The 14,337-nt window shown below is 43.0% G+C and overlaps 1 protein-coding gene across 4 annotated transcripts; it reads right to left on the reverse strand.

The window, feature by feature from the left end:
* Positions 1 to 67: 67 nt before the first annotated feature.
* On the reverse strand, positions 68 to 14,006 carry TRIM38 (tripartite motif containing 38). Of its 4 annotated transcripts, none has more exons than XM_059075453.2 (8): positions 13,896 to 14,006; positions 13,624 to 13,659; positions 11,662 to 12,207; positions 9,016 to 9,111; positions 6,904 to 7,134; positions 5,873 to 5,895; positions 5,665 to 5,777; positions 68 to 774 (listed from the first exon to the last, which is right to left on the reverse strand). In XM_059075453.2, the coding sequence occupies exons 3-8, from the start codon at positions 12,058 to 12,060 to the stop codon at positions 251 to 253; spliced, it is 1,386 nt and encodes a 461-aa protein (XP_058931436.1). In that variant the 5' UTR covers positions 12,061 to 12,207; positions 13,624 to 13,659; positions 13,896 to 14,006; the 3' UTR covers positions 68 to 250. The 4 variants fall into 4 exon arrangements, with proteins under 4 accessions (XP_058931436.1, XP_066862674.1, XP_066862673.1 ...); XM_067006573.1 differs by having other exon boundaries at positions 13,912 to 14,000; XM_067006572.1 differs by having other exon boundaries at positions 13,866 to 13,994.
* Positions 14,007 to 14,337: the final 331 nt, after the last annotated feature.

The following is a 14,337-nucleotide window of genomic DNA, read 5'->3' on the forward strand; positions in this document are numbered from 1 at the left end:
TGGAGAGGACAAACCATAATCATCGCTATTATCTTGCTTTTCCCCAGCTCAGGCTGACCACTTGGGGTACTTTTACAGTCATTATAGTCATTTATTCAATACAGATTTATTAAGTATGCAGTAAAAACCCAGCACTATTTTAGGTACAAGGAAATAGCAGCGAAGAAAAGAGACCACATTTCTGCCCTCATGGGATTAAGATTATACTCTCTCTGCTAGTTAAAACAAGGAGGAGACTTTGCTCCTCCCCTTACATATCTGGGGGAGGCAGGAACAAAGGAGAATATTGATAGACCTGGAAGTAGGGCCGGAGAGTGTCAGAGAAGGAGGCCTTTGGGAAGGTGAAGATGTGGGAACCAGTGGTCATGTTGTAAAAGGATACAACTCCAGCCTCGAAGTCCAGAAAAATCCCCACAATCAGGGGCTGCTCCCTCAGATGAAGGAAAGTTAGGGGAGAGGTAAGCGCTACATAGCCTTTCTTTTTGCACAATCTGATGGCCCAGAATCCAGACTGGGGTGTCTGCACCATGACAGTGTCCCTCTGCACATTTTCCATACAGACTCCTAAATCCCACGCAGTTCCCTCTCCCACATCCACTTCAAAGTAATATTTTCCTGAGGAGAAGCCTTCACAGCCCAGGATACAGGGTAAGGCACTAAATCTCCTAGAAGAAGCATCAAGATTCTCCTGGGGGCATCCACGAGTCACTTGTCTCCGATCCTCAGACAGAATTAGTTCGTAATAAGCTGTATCTGGATCCAGAGTCACGCTGACTGGGGGGAGAAAAAGGACATGATTTTTGTAGCTGAGAGCAAAGTTTATTTTAAACCAGCCTGCATTCAAATCCAAGCATTGTTTCTTTGTTTATTTTTATTTTTATTGGAGTATAGTTGATTTACAATGTTGTGTTAGTTTCAGGTGTACAGCAAAGTGACTCTGTAGTACATATACATATAACCACTCTTTTTAAGATTCTTTTCCCATATAGGCCATTACAGAGTACTGAGTAGAGTTCCCTGTGCTATACAGTAGGTCCTTGTTAGTTATCTATTTTTTATATAGTAGTAAAAATATGTCAATCCCAATCTCCCAATTTATCCCTCCCCCCACTTGCCCCACTGGTAACCATAAGTTTGTTTTCTATGCCTGCAACTCTATTTCTATTTTGTAAATAGGTTCATTTGTACCATTTTTTTAGATTCCACATATAAGTGATATCATATGATATTTGTCTTTCTCTGTCTGCCTTACTTCACTGACAATCTCTACGTCTATCCACGTTGCCACAAATGGCATCATTTCGTTCTTTTTTATGGCTGAGTAATATTCCACTGTATATATGTACCACATCGTTTCTTACTAGCTGTTTGTGAGCTTAGGTGAATCATTCTCCGAGGCTCAGTTCTGTTAAATATAAAGTGGAAATCATCATATCTGTCACCAAGCATGATGGGGAGGATTGAAGGAGCTAATGTATGCTTAGTGCTTAGTAAAATTCCTGGTATATAGTAAGTGCCCTGTAAATGGCAGTAATAATAATGATATCATCATCATCTTCTTCAAGATCATCACCATCTTAGTCACTCAGAGAAGCCAAGGAGCAGAACTAAGCAGAGTTAACATGGTTACTGTCCTCTCCAAAGCCCTTCCTCTCCCTTGTAGGACTTCTAGGAATCATGGAAGATTGGAGCAGACATGAGCCCTTCATCATCTCTACTTAATTACCATTAACACTGAGGATCAGAGAAGCAAAATGACACAACTAATGTCATAGCTTGTTATTGGAAAACCCAAAATTTTACCCGGGCTTCGGGAGACACACCTAGTCCCCCAACTTTTAAGTGTAAGCTCTTCTTTCTTGCTTCAGGTAATGCTCTATAAGGATTAGTATAAAGTAACACACCAGAGACCAATATACATGAAAAATATCTGACTAGAGTCAAGTAAGACATAAAAAAGTATGATAAAGTATGATATTGGCCAGAAATGCAATTCTTAAAATGAAAGGTGGTAATGGGGTGGTCCAGCAACAGAGACAGCAAACCTCTGTGTTACTGGGTTAAACGCTGGTCATTTGGGCTGTGGCAATTCGGGAAATCAAGTATTAGGAAACACTTCCACTGCTGGATGTTCTCCACTTGCCCCTCCAGATCACTCCCCACCTTTCTGCAGCCTGCTCTATGTCCAGGAAGGCTAACCCCTATGGACACATCAACCAGACTCCCTTCTCTCTGACTGCTATTTGGTTAAGCCAATGAGAAGCACTAGAGGAGACCACAGGGCAAAAAGAAATAGAGTTAGAAGTATTTAGTACCCCAAGTCCCTCCCCACTAGCTATGATTTGGAGGGTCTGCATTCCTCTGCCTCTGGTTACAGCTCCCTCCATCTGCTACCAAAGCCTTGGGGAGGTGATGACTCCCTACCTATTCCTAGCCCTGGTTTGCTTCACTGTTCCTTGATGATCACCCAAATCCTCGTCTTTTTAAATAATCCCTATATTAAACTCTCTTCAGTCGGTCCTTATCATGAGCCTGACTCACAAAAGTTTTGGGCTTCATTAATATTCCCTGAATCATCCAGGAAAACCAAGCTGAGAAATTAAAATGTTTACCAGTTGTTAATACCGCTAGAAAGATGGTTGATGCCTGAGCTCTTTGGAAACAAAAGTCATAGAACTTGAAGACAAATGTGTATACTCTAAGTTTGAATCTCTATACATCAAAAGATAGAATGAAAATGTAAAATGCCATACACATAACAGAAGATATTGGCTATAATAAACTCCCATAAATCAATAAGGAAAAGAACGCAAAAGAAAAATTCTCAAAACACAGAAGAAGCCTGAAGGGCTAATAGACTTACTAAAAGCTCAACCTCACTAGTGACATTGAAGAAACTCAAATTAAGTCCACAATTAAGTACCATTTCAAATCCATCAGATGGCCAAAAATTATAAGCAGACAGTCAGGGAGATGTGAAACAGTGGGATCTTTTATGTTTCTGGTAGGGTATAAAGTGATACAATTGCAAGATCTGTAGTATCTAGTAAAATTAGTTGTGCATCCCTACACAGCAGCATTTTAAATTCAAGGTATATCCCCAGAGGAAACCATTCACAGGACACAAGAAAGCATGGACAAGAAAGTTCACAGTAGTATTGTGTGTAATAGCAAGAAACAAACAAAACCCAACGACACATACCTTCAGTGTCCACTCCACAAGACAATGAATTAAAAAATACATCATTTTCATTTTTTGCCACATTGCAGAGTGATTAAGAGAGTGAGTTCTAGAGAGATACTACCTGAGTTACCACCTGCTGGTTGTGGAAATTTACAACAGTCACGTAACCTCTCTGTGTTTTGGTTTCCTTATCTATAAAGTAAAACATGCTCCCTAGAGAGGCTTGTGGTGTAAAACAAGATAACACACGTGAAGCTCTTCTTATCTGTCACAGTAAGAGTGTTCAGTATATGTGAATCGTTTTTATTGGTGCTGGTGAGAGAGTGCATGTTGCTACACTGGAACAAGTAATATGGTAACGTGTTAAGATTAACAACAATCCCAGCTTTAGGTATACACCCTACAGGAATGAAAGCACCAGGATATAAGGTTGCATGGACTAGAAAGTTATTGCTGCAGATGTTATAATACCCAAGTGCTGAAAGCAGCCTGAAGCTCCATCCGTAGGAATATGGTTACATATAGTTATGAGGTACTATGGAATATTAGACAGCCTTAAAAAGCAATGGTTGACTAGGAAGAGACGATCTATGTATTAAATGTTTGTAAAAACATAGAGAAAGACCTAGGTCTTGTTACCTGCAGAAGGGTAATAGAAACCTTGAACTTTTTTTTCTTATCTCTCTATACTGTTTGATTACAATTTATTTATATTACTTTTTTAATAAGAAAAGCTTTAATAATGAGGGTTTCAAAAAGAATTATCTAGTTAAAAGATGAGCTCATTTTAGAAACAGATTGACTTGAACCATGTTGTAATGCCTTCTGTGAAAGATAAGAGTAGAAAAATCAACTCAGTTAAATCTGGACATAATTTATATAAAGTCCTTCCTTACATCTGTACAGGATCAAATACAGAATTGCTATTTTTTGGTAGTTGTTATTGTTGTTTGTTCTTGTTAACTTGAGGGGAAACTGTATACAGGTTCATAATCCTTACCTGAAACCCCTGGGGCCAAATGAGTTTTGAACTTCAGAATATTTTTGATGTTATAAAGGCAAACAATACAGATACTCTAAATTATGTGCCCACCCCTGGAAGGGTCTAAGGCATTGTCTTATAATCTAATGCATCAATATTTCTGCAGTAAAACATAAATTCAAGCTAAGCGGGATAAATAAAGACTTTAAATAATCTCATATCAGTGCAGTTCAGGTTTGGCCACCGTGTCACTCAAACACGAGGGTAGCCTTCCGTGATCCTGCCTCTTGGTGTTCATACCCTTATGCAGTTCCTTCCTTCTGAGTGTGGGAAGGACCTGTGAATTGCTTCTGACCAATAGAATATGGCAAAAATGATGGGATGTGACTCTATGACTATATTTCATTTTATAAGCCTCCATCTTTCTGGCGGACTTGCTCTAGGGACTCTCTCCTGAGCTTACTGTGAAGAAATAATTGGCCACGTTGGGAGGCCCATGAGCAAGCAGCTGATGGCTCACTTCTAGAAGCTGAGTGCAGCCTCTGGCCAACAGCCAGCAAGAAGCCAGGTCCCTAAGTCCCATAACCATAAAGAAATAAATTCTGCCAACAACATGAGGGAGCTTGGGAGAGGATTCTTCCCCAGTCTAGCTTCCAGGTAAGAGCATGGCGAGGCTAACACCTTAATTGCAGCCTTGTAAGACCCTAAGCAAAGGACCCAACTAAGCTGTGCCCAGCTGTATCTCACAAAACCTGTGAGATAATATATGTGTGTTGCTTTAAACCACTAAATTTGTCTGCAGCAATAGGTAATTAATACAGCCACCAAATCATTTTAGGTTAGGTCCAATTTTGCAGCCAAACAAGTTATGAAAAAATTGTCAGTTTTCAGAACTTTTGGAATCTTGTAGTTGTTGTGGATAGGGGGTGGTGGAAATATAGCAAGCACTGATGAAGAGAATCAAAGGAGCAGGAAGCTCAGGCTTTGAAATTGGTAAAACTTGGTTTTTGTTGTGGTTCTAACATTTACCATCTGTGTTATCTGGGCCAAGGCCCTAAAACATTTGGACCACAGTCATAATACTCACCTACCTTTCTTGCATTGCTCTGAGAATTGACCGAAATATTAACAATAAACACTATGTCCCAGACACTGTTAAGCACTTTACACATGTTGACATATTTAATTTTCCCGACAACCCAAGGAAGTGGGAGTTGTTAATATTTTCATTTTTCAGATGGGGAAACTGAGGTGGTTATTTGCCTGGAATGACATAGCTGATAAGTGAGAGAGCAGGAATTGGAAGGGTCTGCACAGATAATCAGTATGCCATGTCCCTGTCTAAGCACTGGAGCAAACTAACAAGGGAGAGGGAGACAGCTCAACTGAAAATATCTAAATGACCCCTCTGGCTGTGAGCCTGCCCAGGGATAGGTGGTGAACTTGGTTACCACTTAAGGTCCCTTCTGTCCGTAGCATTTAGGGCTTCTTCACCTACCTTGATGGCTCCTTAACACTTTCTTCACATCAAAGTAAAGCTCAGAAACATTGCACACAGTATGAAGGTCCAAAGAGAGGGCCTCTGGTTGTTCTAGCTTCACAGCCCAACTCCTAGAATAAGCAGAGACCAAGACTTCTTCAGTGGTAAATTCCATTCAGCTCTATATACCCACACCCCTTCCCTCCTGCATTTGTACAGGACTCACCTGCTCAAAGTATCTTTCACATCCTATGGAGAAAGACAAAATGTAAGTGTGGGAGCATCAGCATTTCATGGGACTTAGCATGTGGGGCTGTTCTTTATAAACACTCCTTACAAAGAAGTAAAGAGAGTAACCCTGGCCTTAGATATTGATGGATACCCAGATAGAATGATTTCCATCCCGACCCACTGGGATATTCAGCATATCAGAATGTTTATCTGTTATCTTCCTTGCTGTGGTCTGTGGAGAGCTGCAGTGTCTGCAATCACATCTACCTGCGGGCTGCTTAGGATAGAGGGCCAAGAGCTTTGCCCATGCTCCCTCTGGAAAGACTTGCTTTCAGTGACCTAATTTCCTTCAGAGTGAGCCCACAGTAGAGACCATTCATTGCAAAGGTCCGTGGTGGTGAATCCATGCATAGCCCCTGTGACTGGGCCATTAAGATGGTAGCAGCAGGTATTGTGTGGTGGGACAGTCATGCTACATTCTCAGGCTACAGTGTGACCTCCAGTTCTATTAGTGGGGAATAGAAAAAACAGCTCCAGTCATAGTTTGTCTTAATGGGCTGGATCCATTATGCAGCTGAAACAAGACCCCAAAAGAGCCCTGGAGGGCTCTACAAGCAAATCAGGGAGAAAGTTATCACTCATAACCTTCTTTTGGCTGCCCCACTTTGTCACCCACCAGCCATCTGGAGGAGTATTTCAGGAGACAGTTTGACAGTCAGAGTTTTGTGAACATGGGACAGAGGCAAATGGTAGCAAAAGTTATCCCATGGTTCCATTTGGCCAAGGAACCCACCATATCCATATTTTTTCTGATTCACCTAAAGCCGCTCTATAGACTAGTGAAGGCCACCTTGCAAATATTGATGTGTGTCCAAAAGAAACATTACTTTAAATTCTCTACACTAATGTGCCATTTTTGAGTGTAACAGGCAGGCCTCGCCCAGCTTCCCGTGTTTCCTCACCATTCTCCTCCTAAAAGCTCAGGAACAGATACCTTCCTTCCCTTCTCCAAGAGCATGGCCTTACCTGCAGCAGATTTTGGGCTGAGCCCTGACATTTATGCTCTAGTTCCAGGATGTAGCTCTTGAGTTCATGGCTCTGCTGTTCAAGATTGGCCTCATTGTCCCTCAGTCTCCTCAGAGTCTGCTCTTTTTCTTTCTCCAGTTTCCATAGGTAAGACTTCTCTTCCTCATGGAAGAAGCTCACGAGATTCTTAAAGTCAGACTGGATTTTTTGTTTCTGAACTTCTGTCTTCTCCTAGAGTCAAGAAAGGTGGAAACAAACCAAATGTCCATTGATGGATGAACTGATAAACAAAATGCAGTGTATAGATATAGTGGAATACTATTCAGCCTTAAAAATGAATGAAATTCTGATACATGCTAAAACATGGATGAATCTTGAAGACATTATGCTAAGTGAAATAAGCCAGAAAAAAAAGAACAAATGTTTATGATTCCACTTATATGAGGTATCTAAAATAGATACCTCATATAATAGATACCTCATAGATAGATAGATACCTCATATAATAGATAGGTATCTAGATACCTATAATAGATACCTCATATAATAGATAGGTATCTAGAATAGTCAAATTCATAGAGACAGAAAGTAGAATAGTGGTTACCAGGAGTTACGAGGAAGAAGGAATGGAGCTGTGCACATAAAAATAGTTAAACAGTAAATTTCTTTATGCATATTTTAACACATACATACAAAAAAGAAAGTTTGGTCAGCTACCATAACATTATTTTCCCATGAATTAGTAGAGCTGGAAGAATGTCCCAAATTGCCCGCTGCAGAGTCACGCCCGAAAGGCAGGTACGCAGATGTGGGAGAGGTTATCACCTTATCAATTTCCTTCTTCGGCCAAGGTGCAGGAGTGCTAGATAATTTAATCATGGGACTAGGGCCAAGGTTAAAAACTTCATCAGTCACAAAGATAAAAATGAGTTTTTATTCAGGATATAAGAAAGTAGCTCTGAGTCTGAGGGAATTTCTTGAAGCAAAAGCTTGTAATGAACATCACCAAGACTGGACATTAAGACAACCAGGCTATTAGGAGAGTCCATGATTCTCAGCAGTGGGAGGTCTGGATATCGGGCATTTGTCATAGTTAAGTACGAAATAGTCATCCACCAACTCAGGTCCACCTACTCATCCTTATGGAAAAGAAACCAAATGGTACACCTCGTCGGACTCAGCTTTCATTTGGGGAGATAAGAATTGCAATTTCCATGAGTGCTTTTTCCATTCACTCAGTGTTTTGATGACTGTGATGCTGTGGTAGAGTGTCATTGACAGGGTTTCCATATGTATTAGTTATAATCAAGATCCTCCCCATTGCCCAACATCCCAGAAATGACGGAAGCAAGAGTGTCCTCTGAGAGTTCAAGTTTAACAACTATACACAAAGGATTGTGCAGAGGTTGGAAGGTTGGAAGAGACCTCTGAAAGAGGCAAAATGGCTCACTAGCCTGTAGGATTTGACTGTAAGCCGATTAATTACATAAATATTTCCATAAAGGAATGCATCTCTGATCATGGGGAGGCTGGTCAGCCACGGAAACAGTCTTTCAGACCCTAGAGGCTACAGTGCCAAGTATGTAGGTTCTTGGAGCACTCTGGTCCTCCTTATAAATCAGATAGATTTCCTTCTTCAGTCTAATGAGCCTGAGGAATACCAACCTCAACCTGGAGTGATTCTGTTTTCTTAGTGCTCACAAAGGGTGGTTTCTGAACCTGTAAGGCTGAAAGCCATACCCTGCACTGTGGTACATGTGCCAAAGCAATAAGGTTAATAAGGCCTTCAAATCCAGAAGGTACTTTGAGATATTAAGAACTGAAACCCAGCCAAGAATGGCTCTAGGTAAATGGGCACACCAGTTCTGCTTCTCTTAACTGAGGTTTCGGAATTCTAGCCGGTTACTACTCAAGGGCTGAAGGGGTTGGAGATAAATTCTCATAGATATTAGACAAAGAGGGACATAAAAACAAATGTGGTTTCTTCTTTGGGTTTTATCTGTTTGGTCTGGTTTAGTGAGAATAAGCCATCACTATGCTTTGCTCAATCATCCCCTGTACCTAAGCTCTAGGATGGAAACTAGCTTGAGATCAATAAACCCAGACTCTTACGTTCCATTCGGTTATTTGCTTTGCCGTGAACACCTTCAGGTTCATACATTCCTCTTCCAGTTGCCTCAATTTTGTCACAGCTTCCTGGAGCTTTTCCTGAAGGAAGAATTGGGTGAATAAAGTCTTTTCAATTCAACAATTCTTCATTAGGCACCTAAGGAGCATCCCAGCCCTCCAAGACTATTAGAATAGCATGACTATTGAATATGTATTGAGTCCTTATACTTTGCCAGGAAGCATGCTGAAGCCTGTATAGGCAGTAACATATTTGATTCCCTTGGCAACACTGAGCAGTTAGTAGGATTTTTAACATCATTTCGGTGCCACAGAAACTGAAACTTAGAAAGGGGATACATAACTTGCTCAAGATGCTGTAACTGGTGGGTGGTTGGGCTATGATCCCAGCTCATCTGCTGACCCTGAGCCTGAGCTATATCCACCACTAACAGTCTTGCCAGGGAAATTCTGCACATAAAACAAGATAATAATCATCTAAAAAGATTTTAGGAAGTAATGTGCTGACCCAAACAGAACCAATACCAGAGTGTTTGGCACACATGGAACTTGGTATGTGTTATGGTGAGTCAGGAAGGAAAGACAGACTAAGATGCCAGCTGAAGTTATTAGAAACAGTGAATGGAGGAGGGGAGCTCTGAGACCTTTTGAAGAATGGTATCAGGAAGCCCTTTAAAAATGATTTAGTATCCTTATCAAGCTTTTAGGTTATTTTTCAAAATAGTTTCTCACATTTTCATGGAAAGCAAGTTTAAGCTAAACCAAATTGCTACTTGTGATCAACACTAAAAGAATTGGCTCCTGGGACTTCCCTGGTGGTCCAGTGGTTAAGAATCTGCCTTGTAATACAGGGGATGCAGGTTTGATTCCTGGTTGGAAAACTAAGATCCCACATGCCGCGGGGCAACTAAGCAACTAAGCCTGCACACTCTAGAGCCTGCATGCTGAAGCTGAGACCAGATGCAGCCAAATGAATGAATTAATTAATTAGCAAAAAAAGAAATTTTATCTTGATTTAAAAAGAAAAAGAATCATCTCTTGTCCTAAAGCCAATAAGTATACTCAATTCTCACATGCTCTCAAGAAAGGGCTCTATAAAACTTGTTAGCAAAAGACTGTATTGCCCTCACTATGTGCCAAGTGCTATTCTAAGCTTTACGTGTATTAATGTCCCTAAAACTTATAACAACCTCCTGAGCATGTATATTGGAGAGGAAGGGAACTACTGTTATCCCCATTGATAGTTGGGGAAACCAAGGCATGAAGACATTACATAACTTTGCTCAAAGTCACCCATCTAATAAGTAGCAGAACTAAGATTTCAAATTAAGCAATCTGACTCTCAAGGCTTAGAACCATCACCCCGTGCTGCTCCTTTTACTACTTGGTGGGAAAATAATTCCAACGGGAATATCCCAGTTACAGTAATTAGCTGCTCCCTGGAGTTTAAGGAAGAGCTGCCACGTGCCAAGTGGTGGTCAGTATTGACATGACCTGATGAAGGACCGAGAACCTTAATAGAAGACCACCTCCACGTCATAGGGGAGGGAAAAAGGAGCTCACACTGGGGACAACAATTTTCTCAAATCTAGCCAGGGCAGAGAAGGAATAAGGCAGCAGGACCATGCCCCCTCCTTCGTTCCACAATAGCAAAGGTCAGCCTTCCTTTATATGCTCTTAAGTGATAAACAGGAGTTGCCCCAAACCACTCTCTCCATTTCATAATCCATGACCAATCACTTCCAAACCCTTCCACTCATTCCCCTTCCTGAATCTTGCTTGGAACTGCTCCCTTTCCCCCTTCTTAGAGGAATAATCTGAATTTTACTCTTTGGTATTTCTTTCATTGTATCAGTACCAGAATGTTCTTTTCAATGTCAACACGATCCTTCACTGTGCGAATGCAAATCCACCCGTGTCCAGGACTGTTCTGGGCTAGGGCTTAGACTCTGAGCGGATACCAAGTTCTGGGCCCTGACTTCCTTTCCCATGACATCACCTGCCTTCCCTGCACACACCCTCTGGCCTGGTCTTAGCAAGTCAGGTACGCTCTCATGGCTGTGCCTTTGCACATGTGGGCCCCTCGGTCTGGAATGCCCTCTCTCTTCTCCATACTTCTATATCTGGTTAATTTTTATGTGTTCTTCTAGAGTCACTTTGGGGAAGATTCCTCAGTTACCACTCCACACCCCTTGGTGCTCCTCTCCACCATCCAAATCAGGGGACTCCAGGCAGCCTTGTTGCTGGTTTGTCTGCCCTACTAGACTGTAGGATACCTAAAAGGGGGTGTGTCTTCGTCCCCTGTGTTTTCAGACTCTATCCCATGGACTTGCACACTGTGGTTTCTCAAATTACACACTCGGTGTGAGGCAATAAAACATGCAGGTGTGCATTAGAGCACATGGTATTCTAGAGCAGGGAGGAGTTCATCAGAGCAAGAGTGGATAGGGACAAGAGTGACCATCAGGACTTGATTCAGTGAGGACCCATCATAAACTACTTTTCAGAAGAATGACATGATGAAAGCTGTATTTCAGGATCCTAATCTTGGGTTTCAGGCTAAATAATCTCAGGTCTTAGGGGGCAACACGAGGCCGGGTACTCGACAAGGTCCTCTGGCTCACCACTCACCTTGTAACCTTGGCATGCATCTTCCACCAGAGCTGTGGTGTGCCCTTTGTGCTGCGGTCCCCGATCACAGCGCCAGCAGATGAGCTGGCCCTCGTCTTCACAGAACAGATGGAGCTTCTCTCCATGTTCCTCACATGACATTTCCTGGTCCATCTCCTTGATGGCTTCGATGAGGTTTCCCAGCTGCTTGTTGGGTCGGAGGCTTGCCATTGTATACGGCGCCCGACACTGGGGACAGAAGAACATCTCCAGCCATGGTTGCATCTCAGAGAAGCTCGCTATGCACAAGTGACAGTAGCTGTGTCCACAGCTGATGCTCACTGGCTCAGTCATCAGTTGCAGACAGATGGAACAGATGGCTTCCTCCCTCATCTTCTTGGAGATTGGGGTTGAAGCCATGGCTTTTCCTGAAAATCTCTAATATTGGATCTAGAGACAGAGGTGAGGCAGCCAGAACTTTCCCACAGTGATGGAACTTCACCTTGTCTGAGCCTCTTTCCGATGCACTGGCTGCCACTGGCCTCCACAAGTCACGTGGTCTTCTCTCTAGAGAGAAGAAATAGATTGGAATTTAGAAGATGCATCAAATGTAGCTGTGCTGTGGAATATGGTAGTGACTATTACATGTGGTCACTTTGAATTAATAACAATTAAATAGAATTTAAAATTCCGTTTCTCACACCCACTAGCCGCATTTCAGTGCTTAATAGGCGCAGGTGATTGGTGGCTACATGAAAGCCCAGATAAAGAACATTCCATTATTGTGGAAAGTTTTCTTGGACCAAGCACTGAGAGAGATAGAGAAATGAGGCAGACTTCTTCACCAAAGTTGCAGCAAGATAGAGAACTCAGTGAGGGATTGTCAAACTCTTTCCGGCTCTAATGAATATTAAGAATAATTAGTACCAGAGTTATTTCTTTGTAACTGGTAGTAGCACTTACATCCAGGTAACCCAGGTAACTGTGTGGTCTATGAAGGATTTCATTGAGACAATCACATTTGATTCTAATTTTGTTTGTTTGTTTGTTTGTTTGTTTTGGCCGCGGCTCTCAGCTAGTGGGATCTTAGTTCCCTGACCAGGGATTGAACCGGAGCCCTCGGCAATGAAAGCGAGGAGTCCTAACCACTTGACAGCCAGGAATTCCCTAAATTTGACTCTAATTAAACCCTCACTCCCACCCCACAAAGAACAGAAGACACCAGGTTAATAAAGTCGCCAGTGGATACCCAACCAGGATGATAATGAAAGTAAAAAAGACAACCAGAAAAACCAACAAGTTCTTTTGACCTCCCTGACCTGAGGAAAAGGGAATTGGAAAGAGAGCTGGGAAGAGAAGGGGTTGGTCCTGGGGTGCAGAGCTCCTGGAGAGCTAGGGAGGTGACTATCTATCTTTTCAGGCCAGGACTTGTCTCTCAGGAGAAGTTCAGGGTGACTGGAACACAGGGGGTTGGCAGAACCCAGGATATGGGGAGGTGGGAAGCAGACGGGGAAGGTGGGGCCTCTGTAGGATCCTGGGTGCCGGACACCTAGTGTCCACCAGCGAGGACCTGACAACCAATAGACAAAGGAGGAGTGACTAGGAACAAAGGACTCGGTCCCTTCACCCACTGCTCCGGCTGCTTCGTGAACCTAGCCCTGTTCTCTGCTTCCCCATTCCTGGGAGTTTTTCAGGGAGGGCAGCAGAGGATGGAGGAAGAGGGTGGCCTTTACTTTGAACTGACAGTGGCAGAATTAAAAACAGGGATTCAACTAAAGTTACTGGATAGGCTATGTCCCTCTAATAACCAGGACAAGTCTCTTGGATCCGTAGAGAATTTCTTCCGGAGGCTTCTATTCTTTGGCAGGTTATCTCCCCCAAGAGATACACTAGGCTCCACTCTGACAGGGGTGCTTTGCTCCTGGGGAGAAGGCCCTCCCCTCCTCTGAGGCCCCAGGGTTCCTGTCCTGGGCCTTCACTCACCTCACATCCTGGATCTTCGGAGATCTGACATGGAGTCTGGCGAAAGAGAAAGCAGACAGGGTGTCAGAGCTATGGAGCACAGTCCTGACCATTTTCAGAGTTGCAGCAGCTGTTATCAGGAAACAAACTCCCTTCCCCGTGCCACCCACCACACACACACACACACACACACGCACGCACACACACGCGCGCGCGCGCGCACACACACACACACACGTCTCCTTTCCCTCCACCGAAAAAACCTGGGCCTGGACCCTTCCCACTCCCTTCACCATGCAGCAGGCACACATGCACTGCTAGCTCCCTCCGTAGCTGCGGGTTCCTGAGATCTGGGCGAGGAAGTTAACTCAGACTGCACTAAACTCAGAAGTGAAACTGCTGTGGGAGGTGCCGCCCCTTAGATCCAGGGAGGAAGCTCGTGAAATGGCCCGTCTCTTTTGCACTCAGCTTGTCCTGAAAGGGAGGGGGAACAGTAGGAAAAATATTTTTCTTTTACAGCAATAAAATGAAGGGACAAATTAATAATTCAGTAAAGTCTTTTGTGACCCCAGCTCAGAGGATCTAAAAGCAGGAAGTCTGAGGAGTTCACAGACTCTGACGTGAGATCTCTCTACTTTTGCCGCCACCCCCCTTGGGATTTATAAGCCTTTCTGGCGGATGTTATGCTTTACTATTTTTAATCGCTGATTGCTTTATAACTGCTCTGAAGGGTGT

The sequence above is a fragment of the Kogia breviceps genome, chromosome 10, assembly GCF_026419965.1.
Source record: "Kogia breviceps isolate mKogBre1 chromosome 10, mKogBre1 haplotype 1, whole genome shotgun sequence".
NCBI classification, from domain to species: Eukaryota; Metazoa; Chordata; class Mammalia; order Artiodactyla; family Physeteridae; genus Kogia; species Kogia breviceps.